The sequence below is a fragment of the Diabrotica undecimpunctata genome, chromosome 9, assembly GCF_040954645.1.
Source record: "Diabrotica undecimpunctata isolate CICGRU chromosome 9, icDiaUnde3, whole genome shotgun sequence".
NCBI classification, from domain to species: Eukaryota; Metazoa; Arthropoda; class Insecta; order Coleoptera; family Chrysomelidae; genus Diabrotica; species Diabrotica undecimpunctata.
This window is the reverse complement of record NC_092811.1, coordinates 35,180,051-35,203,473: the sequence shown is the minus strand read 5'-3', so window position 1 is coordinate 35,203,473 and position 23,423 is coordinate 35,180,051. Positions and strand designations below refer to the sequence as shown.

Genomic DNA, 23,423 nt, shown 5'->3' with positions numbered 1-23,423 from the left:
TTAAATTGAAAATCGATACAGTAGTTTTTTAGGATTTTCAGCAAGATTTACATTAGGAAACGGAAATAATATGACTCCGCCCCTCTTAAATAAAAAACGGAAGTAAAACCGGAAGTAGAAGATTTTTTTTTGCATATTTTAGATTGTAAAATGCCACGTTTAAGAAAAAGAAGTCGGTTTGAGAACTCTAACTAACTAACTAACTAAATTTATATTTAAATATTATTTAAATTTAAAAAATACAGAAAACAGTATGATGCTCCGCGCTAGCGGAGTCTATATATTGTTATATATCTAGGTTAAAAATAAATAAAATATATTTTTTCTTCAAACGTCAAATAATAATGACATTACTTATCTAACTTGATCTTGTCAAAGTTTGATGTCTCCGCCGGCAGCAGTTTTTTTCCCATTTCTTTACGGCGGAGGGAAAAATGTTGTCATGGCAACAATATGAAACATGTCACAAAGCAACAATACAAACGTCATTATCAACAGTTAAACATAATTTTTATTAATAGTAATATTAAAAGTACAATTAGTTAATGAGGCATTTTCAAAATTGAAACCGTGCAAAAATGTTCCCGACTCTTGATACGCATTGGTAATTGTTGATGATACTGATGGTCGAGAACAACTTTCAGCAATCATTCCCGATGTTGGCGAATCATGAGACTTTAAAATTTTTTGAGCATTATCGTTCTTAATTCTTATTGAATCCTCTATATATCCTTCGGCAACCGTGCTTGATTTCCAGCCCCCATGTCGTTTGAGGCATTCTAGATTTCCGCCTCCATCAATTAAAAGTGTTGCTGAAGTTCGTCGTAAAGAGTGACCTGTGTATGCGCTTGAATCGTTTAAATTTAAATAACTAGCTACTTTTTGGGCTACTGCGCTGATCGAATGTATTTCCATGACGCTTCGGTAACACTTTCCATTTTGGTACTTAATAAAAAATCGGTTTTCTGTGAAATTTTAAGGCCGCAGTGATGCATACTTTTTATACAGTTTAATGTAGTTTTGACCAATTATCGTAAAAGATCTAATTTGTCGTGTTTTACTGTCGGGGATTTTGATAATTATTACATTTTCTTTATCCTCAATGTCCACAGTCTTCATTTTTACCATTTCGTCGCATCGACAGGAGCCGGTAACCCCAATTAACAAAACAATCTGAAATATTTATATAATTTAGTAGAGTATACTACATGCTTTGCAATATAATTTTTTTTACCTTTAATCCTAAATACAACTTATCTGGCGCTTCAAACAAAAATTTATCAAACTCGTCTTTAGTGAAAACTTTAGACTTCTTTGCAGTATATCCTTCGCTTGTTTTTTTGTCAGAAATGCACGTAACTTTAAAAATTTTGCTTGTATCCACATTTTTTCTAATAACTAACTCGGATTTTATCATAGAGTATCGTGACCACATAGTAGAAGATTTCCATTTATTTTCATTTTCCATTATATTAAAATATGCCAGTTAAACGTCTTCGGTAACTTGCCGTACTCCTCTTGTATCGCACCACTCTTGAAAGTGCTTGTACGCTAACCGATACTTTATTCCGGACTTGAAGGGCCCCAAACGTGCTACTGCATCATTAGCCGCGGACTCAATTTCGTTTAGGTTTTCCATTTTCGCACTAAATTTGCGCTTGCGGTTGCAACAACAATAAGCTGTATTTAATAATTGCAAACAACTGTCAAACAACTGTAACCATGGAGACGCAAATCCCACCGACGACTTAATTATTTTAATTTCTAACATCTAGACGACTTTGATAGTTATCACAGTTAATTTAGAGTAAAAATAGCGTACGAATTGTACTATTTGTGGTTGAAAATTGCTACGTTTGGAGAAAAAATAGTATACTTTATTCGGCAAAGAAGCGACTTTTCTTGACTTGCCCTCTATTACGCGCCTCACTTCGTTCGGCCAGTAATATCGGGCGCGTCAAGAAAAGTCATGCTTCTCCGCCTCATCAAGTAACATACTATTATTGTATTGAAAATATTATTATATATTAAAAATATATATTATTATTTATTGTATTATTATATATAAATTGCATTGAACTAACTTTGATTGACTTTAATTTTTAAACTTAAATGAATTAATAAATATTTTGTACTTGAAATTCGAAGTTGGTTTTTTTGTTTTCAATTTGGTTAGTTTAGTTTGGGTTAGGTTAGGTTAGGCTGGGATATCTTACCGGAAGTAAATACTTCCGGTTTCATAATTCTGAATTCAATCAGTAAGTATAAGAAAAAAGTAGACGCGGGCATATTTTAAAAATACATTGAAAATTAGGACTTTAAATTTTGAAGAATGAAACCTGTAAAATTCCTATACTTTACTATAGGAAAAATTCATTTTATGGCCGCCATTTTTAAACCGGTTCGAATTTTTTAAATTTTAAACCTTAGGACGAATATACTCAACAATCTGTTTAATTATTCGAAAAAAATATTCTATCTATCACCGTTTAGGAGGAGTATTGCGCACAAGAAAAGGGCTTAGCCTTTTAGTATATAAGATTTTAGTTTAGGGTAAAATAACCTTGTTTACCTAACATTAAGTAAGCATTCTATTTTTCACAATTTTTTAGCATAAGAACTAAAATTTGTTCGTCGTTAAACGTATTTAAGATATAGAATGTATTCAAAGTATATATTGGACAGACAAGCCAATGGCTAAAACAACGTATTACCCAGCACAAAAGTGACTGCCATAAAGGTAAAAACACATGCGCTGTTATCGAACACTCCATCAATACAGGTCACAAATTTGACTATACCAATGTCGAAATCCTACAAACAGCAACTAATTATAAAAACAGGCTGTTTCTGGAAATGTGTTATATCACTAAAACAAAAAATATAATAAATTATAAAGCAGATACGAATCAGCTAAGCAGCATCTACAGCAATATTCTTCAATTCATTTAAGTCAATATTAATGTACGATATACCTGCTACCTTATTTTTTATATATAGAAATTTAAAGAAACTCATCTAGTCCACTATACACTTTTTGTTCTTGTTTGTTGTTTGTTTGTGTTTATATGACTGCGGACACTAAATCCATTCGCCACTTTTTGTTGTTTTATGTGTATATTAACTTATTTTGAAAATTGTCAGTCTAATTGTGAAAGTTTCAAACAAATGTTTGTCATGTCTTTTTTTGTGAATAGTTCTATATCTGTAAGTAAATATTTATGTAATTTTATCGTTATGTTGCTTATCTCTTTGTTTTAATAAATTTGTAGAGCACTTTTGATGAAGCCAACAATTAGTTGGCGAAGTATTTAGGCGAGCGGTTTACCCCTATAAGCAGAGCATTAACCGACTAAAATTCTTTTTGCATTTCTAATGCACCAAACCTTTTTTATTCGATTCTATATATTTTTCAAAGATGAAATGTATTTTTTTAAAATTTTTACAAGTGGGCCGGCAATTGTTATTAACAAATAACTTATACAAAAAAACAATTTCACCGAATTGTTCCGAAATCAATTTTTTTAGGTGTATCTCATCAAAATAAACACTTTTTCTCTCTTGATAATTTTTCGAAAAATGCTTCCTTTTCGAGTTATTTGCATTTTTTTGTTGAAAAAATGCCTTAATTAGTAATTTTTGGGATTTTTTTTTTTTCTAAAAAACTACTGAATGAATTGCAATTTTACAAATAGCTTTATAATCTTTGAACCGCCGAGTATAAGTTAGAATATTTTGACAAGGATAAATGCTTTCTATCTCTCTAAAAACGTGGACCCAAATATTTCGAATATGCCTTTCGAGAATATCCCGCTAAGCGTGTTATAGTAAATCGAATTTAGTTGAATTCATTGGAAAATATATTAAAAAAAATATTCATTTACCAATAGAAAGCAATAAAAAGTTGATTATTTCTGGTGCTTTCGAACCTCAAAGTAAAGCATATGTGATAGATAGATAGATAGATAGATATGTGATTAGAAGCAGATACTAGGGTTATTTTTCACGCTTTTAAATTACAACAGCAGCATTTGGATAAAAAAATCAAATTATTGTTAAATCTCCAGACACAGATATATTTATTTTACTTTTATCTCATTATCATGATTTCACAAGTGAACCACTTTTATGGTTTCACACAGGAAATATTGTAAAAATGTAGATCGTTCTCGATATATACCTGTACATCAAATTGCAAAAGAAATTGGAAAAATAATATGCAACAGTATCCTAATAATGCATTCTATAACAGGTTGTGATACCACAAGTTCATTTTATGATATGGGAAAAAAGAAGGCTTATAAAGCTTTGCAGAAATTAACTGATAGTCAATTGGAAAAATTAAGAAATTTGCCTACTTTACCTTTAGATGAAGGACTTACAGTTTTGACTCTATTTTTTTCTAAACTGTATGACCCTCAAAATAAGTTTAAAAAATATCATGAATCCATAAATGAATTAAGATATAATATTGCATTAAAAAAAATGCATCTAATGAAAAATTACCACCTTCGAAACCAGCATTATTACAACATTACTTAAGAGCAAAGTGGCAAATAAATGAATGGATTCAAGCAAAAAACAATATTATTCCATCTCTTGATCCATTAACCCATGGTTGGACAATGGAAAATAATTGTTTCGATTTTAATTATTTTGAAGGCGAAACTAGTTTAGATATGTTACAAAAGTATTTCTGCTCATATACCGGAAAATGTTCTACGAAAAATTGCAATTGTATTTCCTATAATTTAGAATGCTGCGCAGTATGTGCATGTACACCAGAGAATTGTAAAAATGTTAAAGACGACTCTATTGAAGACAATGAAATCAGCTATTAGATGGAAATCCTGTTGCTGTTGACGAAAATTTTAAAATTATTGACAATGAAAACGATGTATAATTAATATTATATTTTAATTTTATTATATTTTTCAATGAAAATTAATTATATATTGCTTAATGTATTTCACTGTAATAAAACATTCAATAATATAGTCACCACGTATATTAAAATAAAATTACATTATTATAGCATTTTAAAAAATTAATTTTAATTGTTTTAATTATAATATGTCTATATAAAAATAATTAGAAATATCTTTTTTTTTAATAAGTTATACTTAATATTATTAATATTATTAAGTATTAAAGTATTAAATATTATAAAGCTATTTGTAGAATTGCAATTCATTTAGTAGTTTTTTAGAAAAAAAATCCGAAAAATCACTAATTGAGGCATTTTTTCAACAAAAAAATTCAAATAACTCGAAAAGGAAGCATTTTTCGAAAAATTATCAAGAGAGAAAAAGTGTTTATTTTGATGAGATATACCTAAAAAATTGATTCCGACGCAATTCGGTGAAATTGCTTTTTTGTATAAGTTATTTGTTAATAACAATTGCCGGCCCACTTGTAAAAATTTTAAAAAAATACATTTTATCTTGGAAAAATATATAGAATCGAATAAAAAAGGTTTGGTGCATTAGAAATGCATAAAGAATTTTAGTCGGTATATTCTGTTTCTAAGCGTCTTTTGAGGGGTAAACCGCTCGCCTAATTAAGTGACTAGAAAATAGAATTGTTTTAATTCCAGACCGATTAAACCTGACATATACCTAAGAAAATTATTTTAAATAATATACGGTCTATACTAAACAAAAAATTATATAATATATATATATATATATATATATATATATATATTTTCAAATTATAAATAAACTATAAATCAATATATATATATATATATATATATATATATATATATATATATATATATATATATATATATATATATATATATTAAAAGTGATTATTTCGACCAAAAAATAATTTATAAATACGTTCAAATTATCGGGTAAAGTGGTCTGTAATAAAAATCTTTCTTTTTTCTAAATTACTCAATATTTCGCCATTTATTTAAAAGCTTCCTCAGGAGTAAACTAAAAACAATTTGAACATTACAAAAAATGGCGTACAAATACATTTTAAAACACTCACAGAATTTAAAAGATTTCGCAAATAAAAACTGACATTGAAGTATTTGAAATATTGAATGTCAAGATTAAATTGTCTTAAGCACGTTCGTTACAGCTATACGATAAAAAATTAAAATTATTTCAAATGTAAAAATAAAAATAACAATAAAAGAAAAGTTAGAAGAATAATATTTATTTGATGAAGTATTAAGGTTAGTTGTTATTAAGATGAATGTTGGCTATTTGGAATATTTATAAATTTTGTTCAATATGTTACAATATATGTTACTTAACTGTCCAGTGTCCGTTTTATAATTTAAAGTGTTTTTATTTTTGTTAATGTAAAACATTTCAAGAAATAATCTACTTTTGTAGTTATCAGTCTGTGCCAAAATGTGAGCTTTGTTATAGTCTAGCATATGACCAGTGTTTTCATAGTGCTCAACCACTGCGCAAGTATTTTTTCTCAAGCGGCAATCACTTTTATGTTGTGTGATGCGTTATTTTAGCCATTGTGATGTTTGACCAATATAGCTATTTTGACATCCTAAACACGGTATTTCATAAACGACATTACTTTTTTTATATAAGGTTGGTACTGGGTCTTTGATTTTTGAAAATAGTTGTTTGCTGTTCATGGTATTATATTTAGCTATACTAATATTAGGAACATTTTTGAATATGAATATTAGTTTTTAAAGCAGGTTCATATTTTAGTAATAACAACACAATAAATTCTAAATGGCATAAATTAAAACAATTTAAAAGAAAGACAGTTGAGATTTGATTTCACTACAGTGTATTTGCGTATCAGCTTATACGTATTTCAACCTAATAGGGATCATCAGAGGCGGATATTCACAGTCGCTCTGAAAGAGAAAATAAATCTTTTCCGTCGAAAGAAGCAACAACAAAATGGCTTCCGTATAGACGATATAGCGACATCTGATAATAAATCGCGAAAGAAACAATCCGAAGATTTCTATTGACGAAACCAAAATTCAGATTTTTGCTTTAATCTGTGCCTTCTGAGAATTGCAAGGCAAAATAGACGATGCTAAAACGATGTAAAGAGAGATATGGAGAATCTAAAAGTTGCAAACAATTTATTCCGAATCATATCAATTTTATACTTTTAACTAAAACTATTTTAAATTAATTTTTCAAAAAGTCTACCATTTTCCAAAGCCAAGGAGTAGCCCAATCTATTGTATAATTGCCTTCGGGTGTTCGACAACGTTTTGAGTGTTATGCTTTAAAAGGTCTGAATGATTTTTTAAAGTAATTCATCTAAATTTCCAGCACGTTAATGCTCATGTCAGTAAATTTGTTACTTCATTATAATCTCATACGAAAAAGTCAAAGGGTGCCAGATTAGGAGAACGAGGTAGCATTTTTATGGTAGCGTTTGTACTAATTACTCTATCTAGAAACGTAATGTTTAGCAAATTTAGCACCTCTTGTGCATTGTGAGCAAAACAGCCGTCTTGCTGCAACAAAATTTTATCCACAGTAATACGTAATGCTCGAACTGCTGGAATTATGTGCTTTCTAAGGAGATCTAGGTGTTTACGACACACAGTGCCCACAATGAAAAAACGGCCAATTACGTTGTTACCTAAAATACCAGCTCAGACGTTGACTTTTTGACGGTATTATGTTTTATACCGAACACTGATGTGACTATTTTTTTGTAGAATACCCTATGGTAACAGATGGATTGTGACGGCTAGCTAAAGAAAAAGAAGACTCATCTGTAAACAAATTTTTTTTATGAAACCTTCGTCACGATTAGTGTCTTCCATCATGTCCTTACAAAACACCATCCGTCTCTTTTGTTCGCTTTTGATCTTCTTTTTGTTGAACTCACTCGAAAATCTATTGTATTCTTACACTGTCGAACCCCGACCAAGGCACCTCTACCAAACTGAAACCCGGACCTTGGTAGCATTATTTAAAGGTTTCTCAAAAAAAATTTATGATTAATGGTATACAGCCAACTACAGGCATTACATTTTCCTTGTGAATTTATGTACGTTTCTTTAGGTACGAAATTAACCAAATTGGTAATTTTAATCCCGGGGGCGAGTTAACGCAACATCCGAAGTTGTACATTTGCACCAAATAAAACGATTACCACTGATTTAATTTCCTTTTTATTCTTTCAAAGCAATTATGTATGTTTATTAACTATACTTATTATTGTAGAGGGTGATTTTTTACTATATAAAAAAAATTTTTGTTTTCGATGAAACGTAAAATCTTTTATAAATCTGAAAATTTTTTTAACAAACAACAACTCGTGTCCTTATCAAAAGCAAAATATATCTGATAACGCGCTTTTATAACACGGTCAAAGATTAGCAACGTTTACTAACGATTATTATTAATTTTCAGGAAACAAAATGTCCTTTGCTGATAAGATCTTTGGAATGATCCAATGTAATTACAACAGAAGCCCTGACGTAAGTTTTCAATGTCATTTTTATAAATTAATCTGACCTGGCTAATTTCATATCAACTAAGAAATACTACTTTCGTAAAATTCAAGAAGGTACTGACTTGTTCAGAATTCTATCTTCAACTGAGACTAAGGTTTACTAAGTGCTACACTAAATGTGGCTCTATTGCTGTATCCTAAAAATACCATGGACAGCGAAAATCACAAATATAGATGTCCTTAAAGTAATAAACCAAGAACGCCAACTTTTCGAAACCATCAAGAAAAGGAAAACGGTGTATCTAGGTCACATCATGCGAAATGAAAAATACCAGTTCCTCCAACCTATAATCGAGGGTAAAATTGAAGGCAAGAGAGGAATGGGACGCAAGAAAATGTTCTGGCTCCGAAACATAAGGCAATGGACAGGGATTAACGACATACAATCTCTGATAAATATTGCAAGAAATAGAGAATTAATGGAAAATGTGATCGCTAACATCCATTAGTGGATTTGCATCTGAAGAAGAAGAAAAAATACTCACGTGGCAAAACGTGGCCATTAGCTGAAAGAATTTCACTTGTGATGATTATTTTTATTGTAGGAGCTTATGATATACTAGACTTTTCGTGAGACATGCAAGGCGTGAGAATGAACAAAGTCGATGGTTTGCCGAAACGTCAACTTACTACGTATAATTGACGATGGAAGAAACAATTATTTTCTATATTTAGTTTACACACAGTCATTGGCCTTGCCATCTTTAAATGAAAATAGCATATCAGTTGGTACCATCGGTATTCTCGAAATGAGAACCGAAATCAAACCATTCCATTCGTTGGTGGGAATACAGCCATTACCGATAGCCAGCAATTTTTTGGAAAACTCTTTAGCAGAATAATCGTTTAGCGTTTCAATTTTCGATCAAAAGCGTTGTCCAATTCACTCCAACCTCACAACCAATTTTCTTAAAAGCAAAGCCTGGTTGTGTATCTTCTCATGTAGCTCTAGATTGGGAATCCTTGAACTGACACGAATTCGATTAAAAATTTAATCTGACATGTCATGCATGTACTTGTTCTACAGCTCACGTGGATTCGGTGGAAAAAACAAATGCTTCATTGATTGTCATGTACCAATGATTATCGTTTTCAAGCAAATTAATCTGTTGACATGCAGCACTAAATGCTGGACATACTACACCTTTGACAGTTGAAATCAATTGGAATGATACCGGCACACTAATATTCACCAGCAAAAATTGCACTTGGCAGAGACGATTGGCAAAAAACACAGTCACACAAGCAAAAGCAAAAACATGGAAAGAATTTGGAGAAGAACTTCAGGAAAAATATATAACAAATAATAGAAACTTTTGGACGACAATACGACACATAAGGCAGGGAAAACGAAAGGAAATAAACGCAGTAAGAGATACTTCAAACCAAATACAAATAAGCCCAGAACAAATAGCTAGAGTATGGAAAGATTATTATGAGAAAAAATTTGATAGCGAAGTTATAAAGGAAGACAATATAATCAATGAAGGCGAAGAAAACACAGAGCCAGAGCAAATAAGTAGAGAAGAAGTAATAGAAGGATTATCAAATATAAAAATAGGCAAGGCAGGTGGAGATGATGAAATTGAACCGGAAATGGTAAAATACATGGGAGAAGAAGGAATAAATTGGCTATGGAAAATATATAAAGAGGCGTGGGAAAAACAAACAATCCCTAAAGACTGGCAGAACAATATCATCGTGCCAATATACAAAAAAGGAGAACATGTAAACTGCGACAACTATAGGGCAATATGTCTGTCATCGGTGTGCTTTAAAAGGGAGAAGAACAAATGGCATTTAGACCGGGAAGACAGACAAATGACAACATATATATCATTAGAAACCTAATAGAAAGAAGCATAGATATGGGGAAAAAACTAGTATTAGCATTCATAGACCTAAGAGCAGCATTTGACACGATAGAAAGACATATTATAGGGAAATGCTTGAGGAAAATAAACGTACCTAATGCATTGATAAAAATTATAGAAAGTACTTACAAAGAGGTAAAAGGAAGGGTACAAATAACAGGGGAAAGATCGGAAGCATTTAATTGGAAGAGATTTATTAAACAAGGAGATAGTCTCAGCCCTTTGCTATTCATAATATTAATGAACGAATTAATAAGAAACACTAAAGTCAGAACTAATCAACTACAGACAATAATAGGTTACCGTAGATTACAACCGGTAACAATAGAGTCCTTAATGTATGCAGACGACATAGTACTAATAGCAGATTCCGAGAATAAAATGCAGAAACTATTGGATATATGGGTAGAACAAATAGAAGAACTTAAAATGGAGATAAACGAGGAAAAAAGTAAGATAATGATAATCAGCGGCAAAGGAGATAAGGAAGATAATCAAATAAAGATAAAATGTAAAAACTCAGAATTGGAAATAGTAACAACTTACGAATACCTGGGAAGTATAATAACTAACGATGGAAAAATAGACTGGGAAATAACAAATAGAGCAAAGAAATCAAACAAGTTATATTATGCGTTAGCCCCAATATTGGGAAAAAGAGAACTTGCACGAGAAACAAGAATAAAAATATATAACACAATAGTGATACCGACTGTGCTCTATGCAAGTGAAAACTGGACAATTCTGGAAAAACATAAGAGCAGGATAAACGCAATGGAGATGGGACATCTAAGAAGGATAGTTGGAAAGACAAAAAGGGATAGATTAAGCAACGAGACTATTAGGAGAATCGCCAACCAGGAACCGATAATGAACAAAATAGCAAAGAGACAAATGAACTGGTATGGGCATCTGATGAGGATGCAATCCAATAGAATAACAAGAAAAATTTATGAAGCAAAAAACATCGGAAAAAGAAAAAGAGGTAGACCAAGAAAAAAATGGATACAGCAAGTAGTAGAGGCGGGAAAACTTAAACAAAAATCACTCGAGGAATTGAAAATAATGGCAGGAAACAGAAAAGAATGAAAGAGGTGGGTAAATGGAAATTAAAATAGCTAGCCCAAATCCGACACCCTATTAGGGTAAAAGGAAGGGGAGAAAGAAAGAAAGAAAGACATGCAGCACTAAATGCTGGACATACTACACCTTTGACAGTTGAAATCAATTGGAATGATACCGGCACACTAATATTCACCAGCAAAAACTGCAAATTACATGGTTAGTAAATATAACAAAAATTATTACTAAAATGCACAAATGCATATTTGATTATAAAGAACCGTTTGGCTTTGCTTCTTACGTTAAAATTTTTTCGACCAAGCGTTCTAAATGTAATTTAACAGAATATTTTAGAGAATTTAGTAATTTCATGCAAATGAGTCCCTTTAGCAATGAAAGAGTTAAATAAACTCGTTGACTGTCTCCAGATGCATCGCTAAATGTATAACAAATCCCATTGAGCCCATTGTGGCTCCTATATCGATCAACTTGATAGTGCGTGATATCATACTTTATATTTGGATTTTGATCGCAAAAACCGCCATATTGCTACCTTTTGTAACAAATTTGCAGAGTAATTTGATGGATCTCACTTAATTGAAAAGTTCCACATTACAATGAATCTGTTTTGGATTATGGAAGAATCAATGTGCTGTCGACCTTACAATCGCTTGTTTTCATTTTCGTTAAGATAGTTCAACCGTTCAATCATTCGACAATCGACGCCGATAGAATGAATGACCGTGGTTGTCTAAAATAAAACTGTTAATAAAAAAATTAGCAATAAACCAAAATTTAAAAAAAAAAATATTAAAAAAGTTAAAAACAAAAATGTTTAAATTTACACAAAAACAATAATGTGCTGTTATCTGGTAACAATTTTTGGAACCTTTTTATGGTTAAAGTAAAAACAATATTTTTTAATTTTAACTATTTTGTGTTTAAATGATCGAAGTTTTGTCTTGAAATAATACATTTAGGACAATCTACCAAAACTAGTGCTACGAATATACCAGTTACAACAGTCCTATTAAGGGTGATTTGATTTAGAAATAAGGTTACTATAGGTTAGTCTGTTGTGTTAAGGCCGGTTTTCACGCTACGTCTTATTGTACGTTTTGTTGGATAGGACAAATCCTATACAATAAAACGTGGCATGTAAACAGCAAAACGTACGTCTTGTCGAATCAAAATGAAATCTAAAGGCCCGTTTTCACACTAGGTCTTAATGTATGTTTTGTGGGTCATATAAAACGTACGACAAAATTTACGTTTTGTCCAGTGTATACACACTACCTTTTTCCTTCCGTTTTCTACCTCATTTCTAATTCAGAGTCTTGAGTTGTGTGAAGTTTGTTTAGTGTTTTTTTATTATGGAGGAAACACGGCTGCTTTCTTTTATTTTTTCAACTATAAAGATACTACGACTGAGGAAAAAAGGGATGAAGAGGGAAAAGATAAGATGGTCAAGAGAGTGGGCTTCTAAAAAGAAGCCAGTATTCTCACGTCTCGTTACTAAAAGAAGCGAACCAGATGACTGGCGCAATTATTTGCGAATGGACACCTCAGCCTATTGTCAACTGCTAGAGTTGGTAACACCATACATATTGAAATAAGACACCTCATGAGAAAAGCCATTACACCCCATGAAAGACTCACAGCAACTCTCAGATATCTTACAACAGGACGCAGCATCAAGGACTTGGAGTTCACAATCATAATATCCAAACCAGCGTTAAGCCAAATAATTCCTGAAACCTGTAATGCAATCTACTTGGTTTCAAAACATAACTACTTAAAAACTTTTATACAATTTAATAAATTCCCCGAGAAAATCGTGGGTGCATTGCCGCAAATCTGACATTATTAGGCTTTTTCTGGGAAAAATAAAACGAACTGCAGTGGAACTAGTCGTCAAATAAGTCAAGATCGGACGGCTTGTCTGAACATGTATTTTCACGTAACGTTTTATCCTATCAGTTCTCGCAAAACTATGCTTCCCCCATCATTTCTACGATCTGACCTTGGATTTCATTTCGATTCGACAAGACGTACGTTTTGCTGTTTACGTGCCACGTTTTATTGTATAGGATTTGTCCTATCCAACAAAACGTACAATAAGACGTAGCGTGAAAACCGGCCTTAAGGTCAGATCGTAGAAATGATGGGAGAAGCATAGTTTTGCGAGAACTGATAGGATAAAACGTTACGTGAAAATACATGTTCAGACAAGTCGTCCGATCTTGATTTATTTGACGACTAGTTCCACTGCAGTTCGTTTCATTTTTCCCAAAAAAAGCCTAATAATGTCAGATTTGAGGCAATGCACCAACGATTTTCTCGGGAAATTTATTGAATTGTATAAAAGTTTTTAAGTAGTTATGTTTTAAAACTAAGTAGATTACATTACAGGTTTCAGGAATTATTTGGCTTAACGCTGGTTTGGACATTATGATTGTGAACTCCAAGTCCTTGACGCTGCGTCCTGTTGTAAGATATCTGAGAGTTGCTGTGAGTCTTGACTCTCTTGACCATCTTGTCTTTTCTCGCTTCATCCCCTTTTTCCTTAGTCGTAGTATCTTTATAGTTGAAAAAAATAAAAGAAAGCAGCCGTGTTTCCTCCATAATAAAAAAAAAACACTAAACAAACTTCACACAACTCAAGACTCTGAATTAGAAATGAGGTAGAAAACGGAAGGAAAAACGTAGTGTGTATACACTGGACAAAACGTACATTTTATCGTCCGTTTTATATGACACACAAAACGTACATTAAGACGTAGTGTAAAAACGGGCCTTTAAATAAGAAATTGTATCAAGCCAAATTGGATGAGGCTCATTTTTAAAAGAATCGGTACGTCAACAAATATAATTGTCACATTTAGGGCGATGCCAATTTAGATGAGATTAAGTAGATTAAGTGGCGTTTAATGCCATCGTCTAAGACCTCTCTATGCCATTATATAAGAAATATAGCATTGTTCAAATGTCCATCGTAGCTTCGCTGGGTAGGGCTCATCAGAAGTGTGCAATTTTCCATAACTGTGACATACAAATAAGCCTGAATTTGAATTTTTCTATTTATTAATGATCTATTTTTTATTTGAAATATTTTTGTTTACTACATATCATAAACCATTTTTTTTTATTTCAGAACTTTGTCTTCTTTTGAGACCACACATGAAAAAATGAACACAAAGTGTACTTCCAAATATAAGAATACAAGATTTTTTAAATATATGTTTAAAATATATTTTACCTTTGGTTTTATTTCATCCTACAACATTACTGTTGTGAATTGTCTCCTTTCTACAACAGAAGAAGCAGACCAGACGGAACTGGCTAAGTATGTAAACTTGAATGAAATAATCCTTTGTCGAAACAATTTCTAAGTCGAAGTAGTACTATTAATGCTTGATTAATTTAAGAGCACTCTATTTTATGTTGCACTTTAGTTACAAAGGATAGTTGTTTACGAAAGTATTTAACTGATACTAAACTATTTATGATTCTGCTATGTGATTGAAAGTTTACGTAGAGCGCGTGTATTTTTACACAAATCTTGAGATGTATCTACTGTCAGATATGAGAACAAAGTGTGAGTGCAAGTGAGAACCAGGAGAGAAGTGTGGAATGACTTTTTCACTTAATGATCAAGAAAGAAGTCTGAGAGAGGAGTCTGGTGTGTAGCTACTGTCCGAAAGAAGTATTGGTACGAAGTCTGTAAATGCCGCTGTCATTCAACCTTTTATAGAGACAAGAACCGCCAAATTTTAACGGTTTTAACGAACTAAATGTTTCAAACGGTCAGTTCTAAAAAGCCACTTTTTCTATACATTTACGAAGAAACTGCATAACGATAAAAACAACAAAACTAAAAGATTTATTGCCCCTATTACGAGTTCCGAGAACAAATAAATATTGTCGACCCGGTTCTAGGTAGACAAACAACTTATTTTTTGTAACGAATTAGCTAATCGGTTGGTACGAGCAAAAAACAATTGTTGTCGTAAAAATGATAATCTTTTATATAAAAAAGAGAAGAATTTGCAGTAAAATAATATTCAAGTGTGTTTGGATACCAAAAGAAACAACGAGACAAAAAACTTGTTTTATTTGAGCTGAGATATATCGAAAATAAATTTCGTGTTTTATTAATAATTGTAACAAAATAATAAGGGATTATTGATGATATGTTATGACTTTAACAAATACTATTTATTATTTCTAGAAGAACTATGATTATGTGTGTTACTCTGTAGTATTTGACAATATTCCTTAATTAAACAAGTTGTTCCAGATTCATAGGCAGAAATGATTAACTTTTGTAATTAAGCGCTACTGGACAAAAAAATAATTAAAAATTCTTCTTTAAAATACATTGTCCTTACTAATTAATTTGTAGACTTACTGTAAAACATGCTAAATTCTATTCTATTATATTTGTATCTATTGTTAAACTCACAAGACCATTACTTATAATGTTTTCACTTGTTGAAACATGACAATGCAACACAAGTCAATAAAAGAGTTTGGGCTAGTCATGTGGTGAGGAAAGATGATGACAGACTGCCGAGAAGAGGTCTAGATAATACAATTTAAGGCAGAACACCAAAAGGAACCACGGAAATTCCAAATCGTTGGATAAAGAGGCGAGGATCAATGGAATGGCCAGCACGATCTCCTGATCTGACTCCATTGGACTTCTTCGTATTTATTATAATATTATATACAAAACTAAACCCCTCGACTTAGCTAACTTTGTAACAAGTATAATTTGCCTATATGAGGCTAAAAGGGGGACTGAATAACTACTGGGCTTGGAGGTAGAGTAAGCAAATAAATTGAAACGTGTGCGAACGGCTACTCGTATTTTGGTTGGAGACTAAGTCGTGGATGGGAATTACTTTATTTGGGGAAGACTATGAGGACTAACTATAAAAAATTAATCAAAAAATACTTACAGAGATGTCCTGGGCAACACTATACAAGAAGATTCCTAAACTATTTGAAAAAGGACGCCGGTTAAAAAAATCCTCTTGTTGATTGGAATGAAATGCTTTTCTTTCATTTAAAATTCCAAGGGTGAATATCTTTTTAAAAGAATTAATTTTAAACTCCCGGTTTAAAGAAAAATTACATATTTATTTTTATTTCACATAAACAGTTATTACAAATAAAAATATCCAAATTTATTAACAAACCGTACATTGAGTTATTATTATTATTATATTAATACAGGCAATTAAAAAACTTAAAAATAATAAGACACCAGGTAGCGATGGTATACCCGCAAAGTGCTTAAAACATGGAGGAGAAGCGTTGTACAGTTCTATATACAAGCTAATTCAAGACATTTGGCAAGAAGAAACAATGCCAGATGAAGTTATTGTACCAATACACAAAAAAGGAAATAAAAAGCAATGTACTAACTACGGGGGAATAACACTCCTAAACACCACCTACAAAATCCATTCAAATATCCTGCTAGAAAGAACCAAAACATACACAGAAACAATCGTTGGAGATTATCAATGCGGATTTAGACCGGGCCGCTCTACCATGGATCAGATATTCACAATAAAACAGATAATTAAAAAATGCTGGGAGTTTGATCGTGAGCTTCATCAGATGTTCATAGATTTTAAACAAGCATTTGATAGAGTATGCAGGGGCAGACTGTGGACAGCGATGCAGGAACTTGACTTTCCAAAATAACTAGTCAGGTTGATACGGATGTGTATGGAACCGTTACGATGCAAGGTGAGAGTTGGATAACAATACTCGGAGACATTTGAAATAAACAATGGACTAAAACAGGGAGATGCACTTTCACCACAACTCTTCAACTTAGCTCTGAAACACATAATCAGAAGTCCAAGAATCGAAAAACCGAATACGGTATTTCACCGAGAAAGACCAAACTTACTACTGGCATTTGCAGACGATATGGATCTAATAGGAAACACACGATCAAGGATGAAGGAGACTTTCGTGAGGTTCGAGAAGGAAGCAGAGAAGATGGGGCTCCAAATCAACGAAAACAAGACGAAATATATGTATATGAGCCGCAATAACCAAAGCAGAGACAGAATTGGTCAGAACATCAACATGGTTGACTTTAACTTTAAGCGCGTTAGAGAATTCAACTACCTTGGAACAACAATAACTGAAGACAATAACAGATCACAAGAAATAAACAACAGGATCCAGGCCTGGAACAGATGTCATTTTGCCCTCCAAAACCTTATAAAATCGAAACAACTAACAAGACGTACGAAGATAAAGGTCTATAAAACAATCATACGACCTGTTGTGATGTATGGAAGCGAAACATGGACGATAAAGAGAGACTATGTGTTTGGGAAAGAAAAATCTTAAGGAAGATCTTTGGCCCTGTGCTGGACGAAGCATCAGAACAATATAGAATAAGAACTAACAAAGAGCTGGAAGAACTTTACCCGGATGCCAACATCATAAAAGAAATAAAGTCCAAAAGACTCCAATAGGCAGGACACTTCAGAAGACATTCTGACGAACGAACAGTAAGACTGGTGTGGGAGGAAGTCCCAACTGGAAGGAGACCACGCGGACGCCCTCGTCTCCGGTGGCGAGATAATATAGCAGGAGACCTATGCACTATGGACATGGAGAATTGGATGGAGGTTTCTCAAGACAGAAAACAGTGGAGGCATGTTGTCGAGTCGGCTAAAACCCACGAAGGGTTGTAACGTCACGAAGTAAGTAAGTAAGTACATTGAGTTTAACAAAACAGAATTAAAACTATGTTCATTAACAAATGTTACATTGAATCTTCTCAAAACAGACTTTAAAATTATGGTTATGTACCAAATGATAGAAAAGGATGACTGACTGTCATATGTCGAAACGAAATACCAAACTTTTCTGAATTTCTAATTAATTCTCAAGGTTAAAAAAACACTAAAATATGACCTTGGATCTTATATGGTTGATTCATAAAACTTATATTTATTTATTAACATTTTAACTGAAGTGAGAGCAAATCTTAGTATATTAAAGATAAATGTTTATTTAGAAAGAATTGACAAAACGAATAGCTTCACTGGCTAATTATTTCTTTTAAAATTATAAAAAAAAATTTTTTACCTTAGATTTGAATACAAAAAACAATGTTCCACATAAAATTCGACCCATTGGAGACCCAAAATGAAAGCTGGACAAATCTTGGAAGAGGTCAAACATCAAACTCGACTTTAGTTTATTCTGGATGATAACTATATGATTATTTAAAACTCGGCTACTTATTCTTCACTCAAAACAATGTAGGCCCACTTAGCGCTTAGAAACGCTGTTATTAGATCCCTTGACACGGAATACAGCATTAAACCGGTGATTATCTCACTTTACAAAGACTGCCACATAGCCTTTCGAGATTAAATCACCTTTTTTTTGATCAAAACTCATGAAATTAAATGAAAACTTGACGGTTTTTAAAACTCTCAAAAAATGATGTTTTCACGTTCAGACCGTAAGCTGTTATTTTTGACTGCTACACTGATGAATTTCCGATGACGAAATCGACTGCTCTGGCAGCCGGTCCATCGAAAGCGGATATCTTCCTGTTTATTTCGTGCGCAAATATCTGGGCGGAGCAAAGATCAATCAAAAGAGCACTTATAATTATTATAAACAGACTCGGAAATGTTTATATTATCAATCTCAGAGACGCAAAAAGATTAAGAATATTTTTCGGTGTTTTCCATTATATATGGAATGAAACGAAAATGCTACAACTTAAAAAAAAGAATAACGCCTGCAATTAGATCGGCTACGCCTAAGATGTTATATAACGGTAGAAGACATTTTTATTTAAGATTGGGATGTTATGACGTCTGCGGCAAATATTCTGAATATGTAATATTGACATTAAGGTTTTTTTTTTGTTTTTTTTCATTATCAAATAAACAGTATGACTTATAGTTTTTCAGTGTATTAGAAAATGATATCCCCGTTAAGATCGGCAAAATACTCTCACTCGCAGAAATTAATTTTTTTTACGTTCTATCTAAATAAAAAATACGGCTCGATGCAATTGTAGCTCACCATCTCCTTGCCCCCATCCTCTACCACCAAAAAACGTCAATTTTTTGTTATTTTTTAAGTAAGATGAAATCAATTATATTTCATTCAGATGAAATCAATCTATTTTTTATAGACAAGAGAAGGACGGGGTTGGCGGCCCAAAATTGCACTGAGCCCTATTTTTTAATTATATAGAATGTAAAAAAATAAAAGAATTGAATTCTGGCGGTGAGGGTATTTGCCTATCTTAAAGAGGGGTACCTTTTGTATACTCTTTTACTGTTATGTATTAATTCTGCATCGGAACAGTAGACACTTCGGAAAAATTAGACAGATTTGGGTGAGGTTATGTCATGTCGATGAGCAGCTCCGAATGTCCAAGCTGTTATGATTAATTGAATTATATGTAACCGTTTTAAAATTAAATAAATAGTTATGTCTTGTTACTCCGTGCTTTATTAAATACACAACATATCTGGCGACAACAGAAAGAATCCATGTAAAAGTCGAAAAATATCATTAATTGGGGCCATTGAACCATTCGATCCTGCTAAAAGTGATCTTACGTCTTATCTAGAGAGACTTGAGCAGTTGTTTTATGTAATGTAGTGAAAGAAGACAAGGAAGTTCCATTATTGATAAGTCTAATTAGTGGAGAAGTGTATTGTATCTTAAAAGACTTATTAGCACCGAGACTACCAAGTTCAAAAAGATTTAAGGAGTTAAAAAGAGTTCAGACTGAACTGAAAAAAGATTTTTTCTTCAAACGTCAAATAATGATGACATTACTTATCTAACTTGATCCTGTCAAAGTTTGATGTTTCCGCCGGCAGCAGTTTTTTTTTTCCCATTTCTTTACGGCGGAGGGAAAAATGTTGTCATGGCAACAATATAAAACATGTCACAAAGCAATAATACAAATGTCATTAACAACAAATAAACATTTTTATTTATAGTAATATTAAAAGTACGATTAGTTAATGAGGCATTTTCAAAATTGAAACCGTGCAAAAATGTTCCCGACTCTTGATACGCATTGGTAATTGTTGATGATACTGATGGTCTAGAACAACTTTCAGCAATCATTCCCGATGTTGGCGAATCATGAGGGTTTAAAATTTTTTGAGCATTATCGTTCTTATTTCTTATTGAATCCTCTATATATCCTTCGGCAACCGTGCTTGATTTCCAGCCCCCATGTCGTTTGAGGCATTCTAGATTTCCGCCTCCATTAATTAAAAGTGTTGCTGAAGTTCGTCGTAAAGAGTGACCCGTGTATGCGCTTGCATCGTTTAAATTTAAATAACTAGCTACTTTTTGGGCTACTGCGCTGATCGAATGTATTCCCATGACGCTTCGGTAACACTTTCCATTTTGGTACTTGATAAAAAATCGGTTTTCTGTGAAATTTTCAGGCCGCAGTGATGCATACTTTTTATACAGTTTAATGTAGTTTTGACCAATTATCGTAAAAGATTTAATTTGTCGTGTTTTACTGTTTGGGATTTTGAGAATTATTACATTTTCTTTTTATCCTCAATGTCCACAGTCTTCATTTTTACCATTTTGTCGCATCGACAGGCGCCGGTAACCCCAATTAACAAAACAATCTGAAATATTTTTATAATTTTTTTTACCTTTAATCCTAAATACAACTTATCTGGCGCTTCATACAAAAATTTATCAAACTCGTCTTTAGTGAAAACTTTAGACTTCTTTGCAGTATATGCTTCGCTTGTTTTTTCCAGAAAAGCACGTAACTTTAAAAATTTGCTTATATCCACATTTTTTCTAATAACTAACTCGGATTTTATCATAGAGTATCGTGACCACATTGTAGAAGATTTCCATTTATTTTCATTTTCCATTATATTAAAATATGCCAGTAAAACGTCTTCGGTAACTCGCCGTACTCCTCTTGTATCGCACCACTCTTGGAAGTGCTTGTACGCTAACCGATACTTTATTCCGGACTTGGAGGGCCCCAAACGTGCTACTGCATCATTAGCCGCGGACTCAATTTCGTTTAGGTTTTCGATTTTCGCACTAAATTTGCGCTTGTGGTTGCAACAACAATAAGCTGTCTTTAATAATTGCAAACAACTGTCAAACAACTGTAACCAGGGAGACGCAAATCCCACTGATGACTTAATTATTTTAATTTCTAACATCTAGACGACTTTGATAGTGGTCACAGTTAATTTCGAGTAAAAATAGCGTATGAATTGTACTATTTATGGTTGAAAATTGCTACGTTTGAAGAAAAAATAGTATACTTTATTCGGCAAAGAAGCGACTTTTCTTGACTTGCTCTCTATTACGCGCCTCACTTCGTTCGGCGCGTAATATCGGGCGCGTCAAGAAAAGTCATGCTTCTCCGCCTCATAAAGTAATATACTATTATTTTGTCGGGTTGGTCCGGGGTAGTAAGTGATAAATCCTTAAAACCATACTTTAAACGTAGAAACGAATTCTCAATGTAACAAAATTGCACTCTATTAGGAAATAGAGTTGTTAAGTAGAAAACGTTCATATTTTCGGTAGCCAAATGTAAATGAACATATTGAAAAATTTATATCGTGTTGTAATGTATGTCAACAATGTCAAAATTTCACAAATTCAAACAAGGACTTATGTCCGTGGCCATCAGCACTATACTTTTACAGAGTGTATATAGATTTCTTCTTTAAATTTAAATAATATACATGTAGGAATATTTCTTAATATAAGTATTTAGCATAGTTTAATTCATTAGTTGCGCCACTGCAAGAAACCACTTAAACAATAAGCTTAAGTCGCCCGAACTGAGTAGCCCTTCGATATTTTAATTCGCAGGTTGTAGACAATTATCCGTATTTTTGTGTACATGTAAATAACATCATTACAGTGTATTTTATATAATAAAGACTTCTCGCATAGATCGCGGACTTTTACATAACGTTAATTCCTCTTCAAATAATAAAAGAACTTAATTAGACGTACATACATTTCTAATTTTAATTGATTAGAAATCAAAATGGTTAGATGACAAATTAATGTCAAATGGCACAGATGCATCAGAGACTAGATTAAAATTAAGAGATATATTTACTATAATTTCAGTGAATTTGAGGCATTTTGTCAAGTAAATGGAATAAAACTAGTGAACACACCTCCGTATCACCCTAAAAGTAGTGGTGTTGCGGAGCGTAGTGTTCAAATAAAAAAGAAAAATTTGGAAAAGGCCCAGCTGATTATTAAGAGAGAGGAGATTAATAAACAATTAGTTATTCAGAAAATTCAAAACTTTTGTTTTCTTACAAAACAGTTGTTTTACGACAGTTGACCTTTAACGACTACGGGGATTCCTCCGAGCGAAAGTATTTTAAAAGTTCATTCTTCTTCTTCTTCAAGTGCCATCTTCGTTCCGAAGGTTGGCGATCATCAGGGCTATACGTATTTTCGAAACTGCTGACCGAAACAATTCGTTGCTGCTACAGCTATACCATTCCCGTAGATTCTTTAGCCAGGAGTTTCGTCTTCTTCCTATGGACCTTTTTCCTGCTATTTTCCCTTGCATAATTATTCGAAGCAGTTCATATCTTTCGCCTCTTGTAATGTGTCCCAAGTATTGCAGTTTTCGTTTTTTGATCGTAAATATGACTTCCTTTTCTTTATTCATTCTTCTCAAGACCTCGACATTTGTGACTCTCTCGGTCCATGATATTCTCAGGATTCTGCGATACATCCACAGTTCAAATGCCTCTAATTTTTTGGTATCAATCTTCTTCAACGTCCATGACTCCATTCCGTAGAACAGCACAGAAAGTACGTAACATCTCATCAGGCGAAGTTTCATTTCAAGGCTCAAATCTCTTCCGCAGAACACTCTCTTCATTTTAGTGAATATGGATCTGGCTTTTTCTATTCTTATTTTGATTTCTGCTGAGCTATCGTTGTCTT

General features: G+C 32.6%; 2 protein-coding genes across 3 annotated transcripts in view; one reads left to right on the top strand and one right to left on the bottom strand.

The window, feature by feature from the left end:
- The window catches only part of LOC140449820 (uncharacterized), a 35,820-nt gene extending 21,150 nt beyond the window's left edge, over window positions 1-14,670 (top strand). The window contains exons 5-6 of the mRNA XM_072543177.1: window positions 8,379-8,446; window positions 14,572-14,670. Coding sequence (XP_072399278.1) covers window positions 8,379-8,446; window positions 14,572-14,589 — 86 coding nt within the window. The 3' untranslated portion in view covers window positions 14,590-14,670. The remainder of the gene's footprint in view (window positions 1-8,378; window positions 8,447-14,571) is intronic.
- The window catches only part of LOC140449818 (dynein axonemal heavy chain 1-like), a 1,063,244-nt gene that overhangs the window by 242,189 nt on the left and 797,632 nt on the right, over window positions 1-23,423 (bottom strand). The window lies entirely within an intron of this gene.